This window comes from Bufo gargarizans, chromosome 1 (genome assembly GCF_014858855.1).
Source record: "Bufo gargarizans isolate SCDJY-AF-19 chromosome 1, ASM1485885v1, whole genome shotgun sequence".
In the NCBI taxonomy this organism is placed as follows: domain Eukaryota; kingdom Metazoa; phylum Chordata; class Amphibia; order Anura; family Bufonidae; genus Bufo; species Bufo gargarizans.
Window position 1 is genome coordinate 482257464 of NC_058080.1, and position 16578 is coordinate 482274041.

The following is a 16578-nucleotide window of genomic DNA, read 5'->3' on the forward strand; positions in this document are numbered from 1 at the left end:
GAGAGGATGCTCTGTGCATAGACCGGTCTGGACATCAGAGGTAGTCCGGAGGATGCTCTGTGCATAGACCGGTCTGGACATCAGAGGTAGTCGGGAGGATGCTCTGTGCATGGACCGGTCTGGACATCAGAGGTAGTCGGGAGGATGCTCTGTGCATGGACCGGTCTGGACATCAGAGGTAGCCGGGAAGATGCTCTGTGCATGGACCGGTCTGGACATCAGAGGTAGTCGGGAGGATGCTCTGTGCATGGACCGGTCTGGACGTCAGAGGTAGGCGAGAGGATGCTCTGTGCATGGACTGGTTCTGCGAGTAGTGGACCTGTCAATAAATCGGTAAAGGGCTTGCCCATCTGCATTCTAATAAGCTAATTTGCGTAAAAATAAGTTTTAATCGGTAACTGCGCTTCAGAGAAACATAAGGAAGAGAACTTTTTAATCTATATAGTTTTTGAAAGTACGACTACTTTTGCAATCTTTCTTGTTATTTTCTTTCTTTCCTTCATTTTTTTCTTTCTTTATATCATTTAATTGGAATAAACACAGCTACTGTAGAATAGTCTCCGCCAAATACAAAGTATGATCTTTAAGAACTTGACTAGGAAAGACAGAAAATGAAATATTCTTTTGCAGTGACTGGTAGGTAGTAAGGGTGCCTGCTGCCGGGAATGATGCATATTTTACATAGTCTGTTAGAAGCATCCTGTATAGACAAGGCGCAATACTTTCCATTCTTGATCACGCTGTCAGAATAACCTTGGATTTGAATAGGCGTGGAGAGTCAGCAGCCTGTTAAATCTGTGTGCTTCCCTAAAACATAGACTGTTTTTGTTGCTGCGTGCCAGTCATTTAGATTTTGCTCTATTTCCATGGCAACTGAAGTGACAATTTATTTGGCCATTCCGTGTGCCAGCCTGTTTCACGTTCAGTGTCTCAGTGTTCTCTGTGGCAAGTTGGAGCTGCACATCCAGCAAATATTTGTTTGCACTAAGAAACCTCTAATAACTGCTCCTAAAATACCGAGATTATGAGCATAATAAGGAAAGTATGTGTGCAAATCTAAGGCTGTGATCAGAAGGCCGTTATTAGAAGCACAGATGCATTATTTTCCAAAAGAAAACTCAGATTTAATGAAAATGTGCAATATCTGTAAATAACTGAGCAGGCCAAGTCATAGTCCATTTTGTACTATTACTATTTCTAGACCAAATATACTGAGAATCGCAGACTATTCACCACGATGGCTCTGTAGATATCAGCAGACACGTACAGTCAGATCGCAACTCCATTGTCAACTGGCAAGGTTATTAAAAGGGTTCTCCTGGCTTTCTACATATCGTGTTGTGTGCTGACTTATTAAGGAAAGACAATCTGCTCAGGACTTACCCCTCCATTGCCCCACCGATTCCGCAGCCTCTGCTGTGCTCATGATACCACCGGGGTCGGATGCGGACTCTTCCGCTCATGTCCTGACCAGGTGTGTTCCTGAGTCTTCCTGTTCAGTTGCATTTATAGTATTTGCAGTTAAACAGGAAGACTAAGGAAAAACCCTCATCCAGTCCCGGCAGTCATGTAGGCCAAGCGAAGACAGCAGAATCGGTGGAGTAACAGATGGGTAAGAGCAACTTCCCTCCATAGGTTAGCACACAGCAAGATTTTCAAGAAAGCCTGGAGAACCCCTTTAAAAAGTCAAAGTAATGGACCATCCTTTCCTAAAAAGAAAGAGAAGAGGGAAAGCAGAAAGTGTCCGCTCGCTGGGAAACATGTAGGCCGTTTTCATATTTTTATTTAAAATTTGTCACATTTTAGACAGTTCATTGCAGTTTTACTGACTAGGTCTTTTATATAATAATATAATCCATGGTCAGTATTTGTATGTAAAGTGCGCTGTTGTCAAGCCCCAAAGCTTGGTATAAAGCGTCCCGTACGACACAGCATATTTCTGTAACATGCAGTCAAATAGAAATGTACATATTTTATGAGAACTGTTGTCCTTACATGCTCCTAAAACCAATCATGCATTTAAGGAAGATGATGAAAATGCTGCCTACTGAACCCTTCTGTAGCAAGGTAATTGAGGCAATCAGAAAGAGAGTAGCCTACCTATGGAAGAGTTTACTAGCGGCCTCTGGAGAGATACCATGAAACGTAATGAGCCATCTGACAAAGCGGGTCTTATGTTCCAGAATCCGTTACTCGTCTTCCTGGATCTGTGTTACATCACAGGCACATTTATTTATTTTTACCTCCAAGCAAAGTAGAAGTCAGTGCTGTCGGAAGTCAGTTGAGTAGCAGATCAATAAAAAATAAATTAGTCTTGTGCCATTATCTTTGCATGCAGCGCAGTAATTCCGGTCATTATCCTGCTTCTGGATGGCAAATGGATTTAGCAGGTCTGCTGAGCCAGTACGATATATATTTGCACCACTCAGTTTATCTCTAGCTTGAAACATTTTCTATGGAGAAACGATGAAAAGAATGTTTGTTTAATTGGAGGGGTTCTCCGGGAGTAGAACATTAATGACTGATCCGGAGGATAGGTCATCAATACCTGATTGATGGGGGTCCAACTCCTGGCACCCCAGCTGATTGCAGCTTCTGCCTCTTCCTCGGCTAGTGATGCCAAGTGCATGTGCAGCTCAATGCCATTCAAGTGAATGAACCTGGGCTGCAGTACCAAGCACAGCCGCGATAGAGCTTGAAAGCTGTAAGTAAGTAGCAGTACCTCTACCAATCAGATATTGGTGACCAATCCTGAAGACAGATCATCAATATTCCACTCCTGGAAAACCAATTTAAGATCAGTCAACTGAAATCCTGAAATATTTATTTGCAGATTATATAGTTTTGTGTTGAATTTTTTGGCACTAAGGGCTCTTTCACACTTGCGTTGTCCGGATCCGGCGTGTACTCAATTTGCCGGAATTACACGCCGGATCCGGAAAAACGCAAGTGAACTGAAAGCATTTGAAGACGGATCCGTCTTCAAAATGCGTTCAGTGTTACTATGGCAGCCAGGACGCTATTAAAGTCCTGGTTGCCATAGTAGTAGTGGGGAGCGGGGGAGCAGTATACTTACAGTCCGTGCGGCTCCCGGGGCGCTCCAGAATGACGTCAGAGCGCCCCATGCGCATCAATGACGTGCCATGCGATCATGTCATCCATACGCGTGGGGCGCCGTGACGTCACTCTGAAGCGCCCCGGGAGCCGCACGGACGGTAAGTATACGCTCCCCACTAAACTTTACCATGGCAAACAGGACTTTAGCGTCCCGGCAGCCATGGTAACCATTCAGAAAAAGCTAAACGTCGGATCCGGCAATGCGCCGAAACGACGTTTAGCTTAAGGCCGGATCCGGATTAATGCCTTTCAATGGGCATTAATTCCGGATCCGGCCTTGCGGCAAGTGTTCAGGATTTTTGGCCGGAGCAAAAAGCGCAGCATGCTGCGGTATTTTCTCCGGCCAAAAAACGTTCCGGTCCGGGACTGAAGACATCCTGATGCATCCTGAACGGATTTCACTCCATTCAGAATGCATTAGGATAAAACTGATCAGGATTCTTCCGGCATAGAGCCCCGACGCTGGAACTCTATGCCGGAAGAAAAGAACGCAGGTGTGAAAGAGCCCTAAGATAATTTCTTGCCTTCACCTTCACAAACACTGTGCTGCAACTCTCTGCAGCAAGCGGGGCTGCAGGAGGCGTAGTGTCTTGAACTTGAGGGTGGTTGTTGTCCTCACGGTGACTAATCTCTCTCCCCAGTTCCCCGGGGAGTTTGCACATGCACAGTAAGGGCAAAGGCTCTGCTTCGGAGCTGTGACTGTGCAGGCGCAGCTCCTGAGTATAGACCATCAGGATTAAAATCCTGGGCAATCCCTAAGCTTACAAATGAAGATAGTTGGCTTCAGCTAGTAAAATGAATACATATTTCTAAAACAGGTACTTTCTGTGGAATTCCTTTAAGACCAGAATCTACATTTGTATCTGTTAAAATCTTTTTTAATCCTCTCTTAGTAAGACTGAATCAAAAAAAAAGCTTAAAGATTGAGCTAATAGGCTTGTAAGTTATATTTAATTAATTACATTATGTACCATACATAATTACTTCAAATGAACCTAATTAGATTTGGACTTGGTTAAATGTGGATTTAAATAGATGCCCATGTGCGCTACATTTTCTTCTTCTACCATGGGACCTGATCATTTCAATGCATCGAGTCAAAATTTTTTTTTTAAAGTCCAGTCACAAAGGTTCAAAATTAAAAGGTTACATGGTTAAAGATGTAAAAAAGGATTATGTTCAAGTTCAGGCTATTGTGGAATTAGTTTTTTTTTAACTAGCGCAGCCCCCTAAGTAGCCTATAACTCCCCTTGTAGGAAACAGTCCTCCGCATTTGCTCTATACATCACAATCTATCATGTATTTAATTTTAGTTTCTCATGCACACAACCGTTTTTTTTCCCATTTCCGTCCCGATTTTTCCGTATATGGTCCGTATATGGAATGATTCATTTCAATGGGTCCACAAAAAAACGGAATGTACTCTGTATGCATTCCATTTCCGTATTTCCGTTTTTCAGTTCCGTTGAAAGATAAAACATGTCCTATTATTGCCCAAAAATCACCTTCCGTGGCTACATTCAAGTCAATGGGCCCGCAAAAAAAAAAGGAACACATACTGAAATGCATCTGTATGTCTTCTGTATCCGTTCCTTTTTTGCGGAACCATCGATTGAAAATGTTATGCCCAGACCAATTTTTTCTATGTAATTAGTGTATACTATATATCTCATACGGAAAAACGGAACGGAAAAACGGAAACAAAAAACAGAACAACGGATCCGGGAAAAACGGACCTCAAAACACTGAAAAAGCAATACGGTCATGTGCAATAAGCCTAATAGATGCGATATGCACAAACTATTATGTAGAAATTCTGATTGTTCTTTTTTTTAAATGTCTTTTAAACTTTCCCGGTGATGGCCATACTGAAGGCATTACAACAGTTGTGTTTGATGCACAGTAAGGGCAGCTAAAGGAGTAGGAGTCAATTGACAGAAATGTAATAGATTATTGCAGTTTGAAGGAATTAAAAGAGTACAGGCCCCAGATTCCAAGGAGTGGGAGGTAAGATACATACAGAGCTTTATTTGCACCTACAGTGCTGCTCCTCTCCCTGATCCAGTTCTCCAGCAGTACAATAGAAACGTCATTAACATGCCTGCCGTCTAATGGTGCAGTATTGGGCATGTGAGAACATCCCTCTGTGCACTGACACAATAGCTGACCACTGTTCTTAGGCCTCTTTCACACTTGCGTTGTCCGAATCCGGCGTGTACTCCACTTGCCGGAATTACACGCCGGATCCGGAAAAACGCAAGTGTACTGAAAGCATTTGAAGACGGATCCGTCTTCAAAATGCTTTCAGTGTTACTATGGCAGCCAGGACGCTAATAAAGTCCTGGTTGCCATAGTAGGAGCGGGGAGCGGGGGAGCGGTATACTTACAGTCCGTGCGGCTCCCGGGGCGCTCCAGAATGACGTCAGAGCGCCCCATGCGCATGGATGACGTGCCATGCGATCACGTCATCCATATGCGTGGGTCGCCCTGATGTCACTCTGGAGCGCCCCGGGAGCCACACGGACGGTAAGTATGCTGCTCCCCCGCTACACTTTACCATGGCTGCCAGGACTTTAGCGTCTTGGCAGCCATGGTAACCACTCAGAAAAAGCTAAACATCGGATCCGGCAATGCGCCGAAACAACGTTTAGCTTAAGGCCGGATCCGGATCAATGCCTTTCAATGGGCATTCATTCCGGATCCGGCCTTGCGGTAAGTCTTCAGGATTTTCGGCTGGAGCAAAAAGCGCAGCATGCTGCGGTATTTTCTCCGGCCAAAAAACGTTCCGGTCCGGAACTGAAGACATCCTGATGCATCCTGAACGGATTTCACTCCATTCAGAATGCATTAGGATAAAACTGATCTGGATTCTTCCGGCATAGAGCCCCGACGACGGAACTCTATGCCGGAAGACAAGAACGCAGGTGTGAAAGAGCCCTTACTCTGCCAGTCTTCTGGATTGTGAATGGAATGGTAGTCATTAGAGATTAATACATCTCTCAAAAAGATTTGATTCGATCTGAATTTATTTGTGATGAATCGCGTTAAAAAAAACGCTATTTCCTGGCTGCTGAGAGCCTTTACAGTGGTGTAGAACACTGTGCCTTGCAGTAACATGCATAGGGAGTCTGCTTTGGTAATTAAATAATACTGTGAGCCAGTATGACATGCAGATGACAGGCGTCGCTCTTAGAATCACTGCACACTGTTTAATACAACCTAAAATCTGTAGTATTAGATCACTTTTAGTAACCCCAATTAGTGCAGCAAGGTGTGATAGAATAGCTCCTATTACCCAGGCATTACACACTCCTATTGGTCCCTGCTCTCTCCCTCCAGTGTGGATAATGCCTCCCTATCCTTTCCCTACACTATGAATAATCTTTACTTGAACTGCTCAATCTTTAAAGTCTTAACTGATCACTGTATCTAGCGCCTGTAACGTTTCTCCCTGCACTAGGTTCACTGTAAAATGGCGGAAACCGGGAATGAGGCTTTTTTATAGAGCTGTGTCATCACAGGTGCTGGCTATCTGCTGAATGGCTGTTTGCATGGCATTGTGGGTGCTCCCTCATTCCTGGGCTTCTTACTTTCACTTTGTTACATATGCAGCAGCCATTTTAGAAAAAATGCAATTTGTTACCACGAAGCGCGAGGAAATTTGACTTTGGGACGAATAGAATTTTTCCAGAAATTTGGATTGAATTTCACTCAGGCTGGGTTCAGACCTGAGCGTTTTACAGCGCGTTCCTACGCGCTGTAAAACGCTCAACAGGCAGGAACCAATGATTCCCTATGGGAATGGTTCTCACCTGAGCGTTTTACAGTGCGTACGATTGCGCTGTAAAACGCCCGACGCCCCAAGAAGTACAGGAGCTTCATTGGGGCGTCTTGTCGCGCGTTCCCGTACATAGACTTCCGGGAACGCGTGACAATGGGCGTTCGCTTGTTCCGGAGCCGTGATTGTAAACGCGTATACAATCGCGCATAAAGAGCGCTCCATCCCGAACGCTCAGGTCTGAACCCAGCCTTAGTAAACTTTGATTCGCTCATCTCTATTGATCATGCATGTGCACTACTGCTTCACTCACACGGGGAGTTTTGGGACCCCCTTTTCATGATCAGAGTGATTCCAGCAGTCGAGCCGCCCAGAGATTATACATTTTATTACTGTGGGGATTCGCTCTGGTAGTTAGGATAAGCGGGCGCAGTACAGAGGCAAAATGCAAGTTCGTAATTCAAACTTCAGTGTTTATTCACACATGATGCCAATGGTAAGTTAATAAAACAAAAGTCACCTTGTTGGGAGTTCTGCCTCAGAAAGTTCAAATACAGGCTTTAGGCGGCCTGTTTCTGTTACAGACAGGTCTCCGCTATCCAGCCCAGCACAGGCCCCAGATCCCAGAACAGACCTCCTGAGCTCCACTGTCAGACGGAGGTAATCCTCTCCACCTGGCAGTGCTGGCTGGTTTTTTATGCCTAGAAAAACCCAGCCTGGAATGTGGGGAGTAGTCACCCACCCAGCACTTTGACTACTCCCAGTAAGAGCCGTCCCGGATCAGCTATTACAGCCATGCTAAGTACCAAGGTGTCAAACAGCAACTGCTGCTGACAAATAAAAACTCTCACTCCACCGAAGCCAGGAACCTCGGTGACACGTACCTATCATCCACGATGATTCCTTGTACCTTCTTACATTACTTATAACAAAGTTATTTTTTGTCATTTTGTTTAGAATTCCCCTGTATGTATGGTGTAGAATAGTGCAGGATCTCTGGTAGAGGAACACTATAGCTAGTAAACAGGAAAGTTGGCTGGTGGGGATGAGGCTTCAGTATGTGGACAGGTTTACAATGCCTGGCCTCCTGTTAAGTAGGAAATGGCACCTGCTGCTACCAGTTGCCCTATGAAAGAGACAGATCTGGTTTTAGAGTCTGAAATATATTTTTGTGATGAATGCCACTTACAATGTAAATCTGTCATTGAGGAAAATGAAAAGGCTATGCCATACAGGTTATTTTGTTCATGTCTCTATGCCAGTGATGCCATTAATCAGACTAGAGATGTACCACATTTCAGCACTCAGTATAAGGGTCCATTCACACGTCCGCAATTTTTTTTTCCGGATCCGTTTAGGATTTTGCAGACCCATTTGTTTTTAATGGGGCCGAACAGGATGCTATGTGCTGTCCGCAATCCGCATTTCCGGATCCGCAATTCTAAATAGAACATGCCCTATTGCGGACAAGAAAAGGCATTTTCTATTTTAGTTGCGGCGATTAAAACACCTACGGACGTGTAAATGGACCCTTAGTCAATGTTTACTGGAGGACCATTGCAGCTTTTTAATTCCCTGCAAAATCTTGTAAACAGTAGTGAAAGAAACAAATGGGAAAATCCTGTTAATTCACTCACCATATGCTTATGCCGTGTTTAAGGGATTTGTGAGATGATTTCAGCAGTGCATTATATGTGAACCAATAATCAGTCAGAGGATGAGAGACTCCTGTCAACTGATCGGCTTTCATCCTCCAGAAACTTTTAGTTTCTTGTAATGCCATGGGTTTTCTTGGTCAGTTCTTCAGAAAGCCTTACAGTTTGAGAATAAATACTAACGTGTACAATTAAATCTGCTATAAAGATGGGATTAATAGAAAAGTTGAATGTTCATGAAGAATAAATAATAGTTTTTTAAATATTGGTTTCAGTTAATTGGTTTCAGTTAAATACCACATAAGAGGTGACAGAGCAAAGATTTGCCTTACCGACCTGTCCCATGCTGGCATTGCTCCATGGGACCTCTGTTCTGACTAGCAGATTCACAGAGTATATTAGTGTGCACCCGAGGTCAAGCTCTCTGTTCATTCCTATGAGAACCTCAATGTTACTCTCATAGAAATGAATGGAGACTCTGACTTCTGGTCCACACTAATATACTCTGTGAATTGGCTAGTCTACTAATGTAGCCACCCCTATGGAGGGTGACAACAGCTAGCTCTGAACTCTAAACCTTGCCTCTTCAGTAAGTACTGTCCATCACTGCATGTGGCTGTTACCCTACTGGAGAACAATTGATTTACCTGCTAAACATTTTATTGTGAATGTATTGTGTCTGAGTTTTAAAAAAATGTCCCCCAAAGCAGCAATTCAGATAAAATAAAAAACCAACACCTACCTAGTTCAGCCCCCTCCCCGCCTCCAGTGCTGCCTATCAGACTGGTTTTTTGGCTGCAGAGATGACATGTCTGTATTTGGCTGCTGCAGACAAGTACTAGCCTTCTCTCATGAGTCCTATCAGGATTTACTTATAAATACTGCTCCAAATCATATAAACCTATATATCACGGCGCTCAGCTCTCCATCTATCATGTGCTATGCTCAGAATTCACTGCATTAGACCACCAAGGATACAGTAATTAATCCCTCTCACTGACTACAACCATATACTGACATTAAGGCCTCATGCACACGACCGTTTTTTTTTAAGGTCCGCAAAAACGGGGTCCATGATCTGTGACCGTTTTTTTCGTCCGTGGGTCTTCCTTGATTTTTGGAGGATCCACGGACATGAAAAATGAAAAAAAAATCTAAGTCAAGTTTGCCATTGAAATGATAGGAAAAAACGGACACGGATCACGGACACGGATCACGGACGCGGATGACAATCTTGTGTGCATCCGTGATTTTTCACTGACCCATTGACTTGAATTGGTCCGTGAACCGTTGGCTGTAAAAAAATAGGCCAGGAAACACGGATCACGGATGCGGCTGCCAAACGGTGCATTTTCCGATTTTTCCACGGACCCATTGAAAGTCAATGGGTCCGCGAAAAAAAAATTGAAAACGGCACAACGGCCACGGATGCACACAACGGTCGTGTGCGTGAGGCCTAAACCCTTCATTGCCAAAGACCACTAGAGATTCACATCCACAAGATTAACACCTTCACTGCCGTAGGCCATCATACTATAATTAACCCCCTAGTAATTTCAATAGCAATAGTTTGTCTCTATATATAGAGAGGATGATTACTGCATGCAAGTGCACCTCTCTTCTCCTCTCATGATCAGATAGTTATTGGGAACTTTCACCTTGTTCACAATCATTGCCTGTGCATTACCCTATATAAAAGGGCACTTAAAGTGCACCTGAATTTAAAAAAAAAAAGTTTCCATAATGACTATGCTTCTTTGTACAATCATAACTGTGAAGGAACGGTTACTATTGGGCTTCCCTAATGTTTTTTCAGCTATATTTTTGCCTGTTCTGCCTGCACAGCTAGGTGCATTTCACTCAGAAGCAGGAGTATCTCTCTGCTGTGGAATCTGCCAGCACTGTACTACTGTGACATGCTTTCCCTTACTTACAGTACTACTATATGTGTATATATATATATATATATATATATATATATATATATATTTTTTTTTTTTTTACTTCTACGGAGCTCAGAAAGCTGATAAGGAGGGATAAATCACATTTACAGAAAGGCAGGCGGCTGCTGTGATGTTCAGGAGTGTAGAAGCAGTTGTTTTATTTGGCTCACTATCTCAGCAAGCTCTGACACCCCCCACGACTGCAACTTAGGTGGAAGTAAGATCCCTAGTGGCCATGACTTTGCAGCTTTTTTTTAAGGTAGTTGAAGGCATATTTTTTTTAATGAAGTGATATAGAAATTTACTAGTTCCACCATTCTCTATTGAATAAAATGAAATTGTGTGAAAGTACAGTGACTCTTTAAGGGCGTTTAGACAACCGTCTATATTTCAGTGTCTAGATCAACTAGCATGGTTGATTATTATCTATAATATATAAATCTCAATCTGACACTTTCACTGTACCTGCTGAGTCTCGAATAAATATGGCTGCTTGACTTGAATGTGTTAAAGATTCATTCAGTTTGGCCATGGAACAAGAACAGGCTCTGGTTGTACAACATGCTAAAGGTGGGTTTACACTAGCGTTAGGGATTCCGTTATAGCTTTCCGTTATAACATGGTTATAACGGGAAATAACTGAATACCCAGACAGAATGCAAAACGGAAGCCTTTAAAAGGCATTCCGTTTGCTTTCCGTCCTAATAGAAGTCTATGGGAAAGCATAACGAATCTGTCTGGGTCCCGTTGTGCAAGACGGAAAACAAAGTCTTGTCGATAGGACTTTGTTTTCTGTCTTGCATAACAGAACCCAGACGGATCCGTTTTGATTACCATTGACTTCTATTAGGACGGAAAGCAAACGGAATGCCTTTTAAAGCCTTCTATTTTGCATTCCGTCATAATACAAGTCTATTCCGTCCTTCCGTCTTATGGATTCCGTTATAACCATGTTATAACGGAAAGCCATAATGGAATCCCTAACACTAGTGTGAACCCACCCTAAGGCTACTTTCTCACTTGCGCTTGATCGGATCCGTTCTGAACGGATCCGATCATATTAATGCAGACGGAGGCTCCGTTCAGTACGGATCCGTCTGCATTAATAACTTAGAAAAATTTCTAAGTCTGAAAGTAGCCTGAGCGGATACGTTCAGACTTTCAATGTAAAGTCAATGGGGGACAGATCCGCTTGAAGATTGAGCCATATGGTGTCATCTTCAAGCAGATCCGTTCCCATTGACTTACATTGTAAGTCTGAATGGATCCGCTCGCCTCCGCACGGCCAGGCGGACACCCGAACGCTGCAAGCAGCGTTCAGCTATCCGCCTGGCCGTGCGGAGGCGAGCGGAGCGGAGGCTGAACGCCGCCAGACTGATGCAGTCTGAGCGGATCCGCTCCATTCAGACTGCATCAGGGCTGGACGGAGGCGTTCGGGTCCGCTCGTGAGCTCCTTCAAACGGAGCTCACGAGCGGACCGACGAACGCAAGTGTGAAAGTAGAACAAGTTTAGTTCTGCGCAGACACTTGGCTGATTGAATACTTCCCAGTAATTATCATAAAATACATATAGTATGCCAGAAGCTGTCAATATAATACAGTATAATAATGGATTTTGCAGCCTGCATCCTATTTTCAGTGATCACCCATAGATTAATGAGAACATCAAACTTAAGAGCCCTATCTGATAACACTATCTCTATGCTAAAGCCTTTCTACCTCTCTGTGGTCTAAAAATAAGGTACAAGGAAGCGGCAATGTTATTTCATGTCAGTACTGTACTGGGTACAAATCCAATATGCTGCTGGATCATGTTCAAAGTCTAGTTTGTGGATACTGTAGAAATGTATGCACAGCCTACCAACAGGTCTTCAACTGAAACTGTACACTCCTGTTAGTGCAGAAGGTCTAGCGAAGAACACAACTCTTTGAAATAGACAATGGTCAGCTGTTTATCGCTCCGCTCAGTAAAATACAGGCTCCTATCCATGTACAGACACTTACAGCAGTCCAATACATATAGAAAAGAAGAAATTTAGAACTGGATTCAAGATTTTAGTAAAATATCTTCCAATGTATCGATACAGGTCTATGCATTTGAGACTAGCTATTCATGACCGCCAACTCTTTCAATCTCTTTGTCTTTCAAGATGAGTTTGGCCATCAAACGAAGGATAATGGCTTTTTAGGCATGAAAATTATTTTTGTTTACGGTAATTGTTGGCGGAGGGACTGCAGGATAGCTTTCAAATTTCAGAATTGCTACCCCTCCCACTAATATGAATCAGGCTTGTAACCTTTAATTGGGTCGTCCATGTATCTGTTATATTTCTGTCACTTTATTTTGTAGCAGATTGTACAGTGATACAGAAGATATTATTATATTGTATTTTAAGTCTTGTATGGAGGTATTAAATATGATATGAAAGTGTATTTTTGGTATAGTTTAAACTTAACCCCTTTAGACACTTTTTTGTACATGTATCTCACAGGTAGCAGAGGAGTGTATGTAGTTGAGCCTGACAGCTTGGGTGGAGGAATGGCAAGCGGTGCCAGCTGCGGCTGTGTTACACAGCTTACACCTACCTCCTTTTTCTCAGATGTTGTGGTAACTACTGAGTGGTCAGACGGAGCAAGGGAGCTCTCTCTTTTCCCAATCACCCCCACTTTCCCATTAGGTCTGACATGTTTGGTGTGATAGGATGCAGATAACATCACAATACACTGCAATACAGAAGTATTGCAGTGTATTTTACATGTAATGAAGTGATCATAGGTTCCAGTCCCCTTGGGAGACTAAAAAGATGGTAAAATATTTAAGAATTGTTAAAAAAAAATAAAAAAAATATGTATCAAATAAAGAATAATTAAAGTTTTTATCCCCATGTCCAGAAATATCAGAAATGTTAAATGATCACATTATTTAGCTTTCAAATTGAATGCCTTAAAAAATATATAATGCCAGAATTGTTATTTTTTGTCACCTTGTCTCTCAATAAAAATGGAATAAAAAATTATCAAAAAGTCATATGTATCAATGAAACTTAATGGCAGCAGCATTTTAAGCATCCCTGGCCTAGGTCTAGTATCACTACCATCCTCAAGGGGTCTGTGAACAAACATAAGGCACCAATACTAGTAGTGTAGTGCTGCACATGACCGCTGAGACCACTGATTGGCTGCAGCGGTCTCAGTCGGGGGACTTCCAGGACATCTGCACTGGATCTGTGAGGTATTGGAAAGGCAAGTAGTATTTTTTCAACGGCTGCTTAGATTTGTTTTCAGAAGTTGGGTAACCCCTAACATAAGTGATGGCATTTAACTAGGATATTGATAGAGGTGATCCAATGATTCTTCACTGAACAGTGACTTTCTTTGCCACCAGGTCAGGTCATATTCTTATACTAATAAGCACTTTTTATTTCTTCTAGAAAGAGACCAAAGGCCAGTTTCTCATCGATCACATCTGCAATCACTACAGCTTGTTGGAGAAGGACTATTTTGGAATCCGCTTTGTTGACCCAGAAAAGCAAAGAGTATGTATTCTCATTTTTCCATACATTCTTTATAGAAATGTAAAGGGCTGTTAAATGCTTAAAGGAAAATCAAAATGCGGCAGTGAGACACACAGCTCTTGGTCTGTCCAGGATACAAAAAACTGGGTTGCTTTTTTTTCCAAAAACAGCACCATACCCGTCCACAGCACTTGTGTGGTTTTTAGGCTCATCCCTATTTACTTCAAAGGAGCTGAGCTGCAATATCAGACACAACCTGAGAAGTGTGGACTGCTTTTGAAAGAAAACAGACAGGATTTTCTAATCTTCGACAACTCTTTTAAAGGGAACCTGTCATGAACTTTATGCTGACCTCGCTGAGGGCAGCATAAAATAGTGACAGAAATGCTGATCTCAGCGCTGTGTCACTCATGAGCTTAAAGTAAGTGGTTGCTGAGAACCAGCATCATAATCATTGCAGCCCAGGCCTTGAAAAGAGTCAAATCTACCTGAGAAGAGTCCTGGTTATTCAGAATCTCTTGCACTCTCACCCATCTGCTGATGACTGGCAGTTCTCTCCTAGAGAGAATGGGAGAAAACTAGGCAGAACACCATCAATCATCAGCAGGTGGGCAGGAGAGCAGGACTTCATGAGTAACCAGGCCTCTTCTCAGGTGGCCGGGACTCTTTTCCAGGCCCAGCCTGCAATGAATGTGATGTTGGTTCTCGGCAACCACTTACTTTTAACTTATAAATGACAGACCGCTGAAATCAACTCCCCTGTCTCTACTTTATACTGCCGTTAGTATGGGCAGCATAAAGTTGAAGACAGGTTCCCTTAAAATTTTTCTCTCAATGGACTCCTTAGTGCTGATACATACACTCCTGGCTTAAAAAAGTTATGGAGACCTCCACAGCAAAATTAAAGTTTTTAATCTGGTAATAAATCAGCATAGAAGATTTTCCAGGATGGGTGATGGAGAACTGGAGCCTGAGCCGTCATATGGGATAAATTTGCTAGTGAACATCTTTCTGCAGTTCGCAGCGTAGTGTATATACATGCCAGCTTTAGAAACCAAACAAACACACATTTTTTATTAAAAGGGTTGTCCTATGATTAAAGAGGTTTTGCAAGGATTTTATATTGATGACCTGTCCTCAGGATAGTTAATCAATATCAAGTCGGCGGGGTCCGACACCCCCACTGATCAGCTGTTTGAAGAGGAGTGGAGCTCCATGCAAGTGCTGCTTGCTCTTCATTACACTACGCATAATTTCCTTTGCACCTGAGGCAGCCACCTCACCTCACCTCATCAAAGGTGAGCTACTGGCTAAGGGTGCTGCTACACATTCAGGGCATCGGAAACACTTCCGGTGTTGGATTCAAAAACTGCATCAAGTGTGTCCTTAATTACAACTGGAAATAGAAAGCTGGGCATCCTCACCTTGATGCCTTCTGTGACAAGATGGTCAGTGGTTATTCTTTGAAGATTTCCTTGAAGAATCCGTGTTTAGTTTGTGTGTCAGTTTTTTGCCCTCTGTGTGTCATCCGTATTGGACATACGGATGCAGAAAGCCCACGGATGATCGTTGATCATCAGAACGGATGCAAACTAAAGCTAATACTTAGAGCATAAACTTGTCCGCAAAATGTGGACCACAGACCCATTGAAGTCAGTGGGTCTGCAAAAATGCGGATGCAACATGGACCGCATCTGTATTTAGCGGATCTGTGATTTGCAGACCGCAAAACGGATATGGTCGTTTGCATGGGGCCTTAGGCCTACATATGATACTAATGTTTCTTTGCATTACCTGATGTTATCTTTCTAGAGTGGGAAAACGCATTAGCACTAGTGAAAGGACAATTTAGTAATAAAATCAGCACTATGGTAAATTATGTAGATCCACATGAAAACGAATGTAAGGGCAGCGCAAGGTGGAAACTAAGACCAGAGTTTAAAGCTGGCCTGTAAATGTGCCCTGCAAAGTTTACACTGTGTGCAGGTACCTATAAACTGACACTAAGGGCTCATTCAGACGGCCGTAGTGTTTTGCGGTCCGCAAAAAACGCATACCAGCGATGTGCATTCAGCACTTTGTGGACTGCACATGGCCGGCACTATGATAGAAATTACTATTCTTGTCTGCTATTGTGGAGAAGAATAGGACTTGATTTATCTTTCTTGCAGGGCAGCAGAACGGAACTACGGATGCGGACAGCACGCGATGTGCTGTCCACATCTTTTGCAGCCCCATTGAAATGAATGGATGCGGACCCATTCAGATGGTCATCTGAATGAGCCCTGAGGAAAAGACTGTGAGGGTATATACACATGGCAGTGTAGTTTATGTCGATTTTTGTGCTGTTTTCAGTGCGTGTCCGCACCCAAATCTGCATGTGTTATTTTCAGATTTTGGCATGAATTTTGACACAGATTTGCCCCTCGATCTCACCATTTGCATTGCAAAGGCCAAAATCTGCATGGAAAATTTCCACCACGCATACATGAGATTTCCACATCATGTTCATGAGATTTTGAAAATCTCATCCAGTTGTGCTGCGGACTTTCTGCACTAAAGTCTGCATG

General features: G+C 43.0%; 1 protein-coding gene across 2 annotated transcripts in view; it reads left to right on the plus strand.

The window, feature by feature from the left end:
* FRMD3 (FERM domain containing 3) overlaps positions 1-16578 on the plus strand; it is a 268375-nt gene that overhangs the window by 118730 nt on the left and 133067 nt on the right. For both annotated transcript variants that reach the window (XM_044273781.1, XM_044273788.1), the window contains exon 2: positions 13925-14029. In XM_044273781.1, the coding sequence (XP_044129716.1) occupies positions 13925-14029 (105 nt within the window). The remainder of the gene's footprint in view (positions 1-13924; positions 14030-16578) is intronic.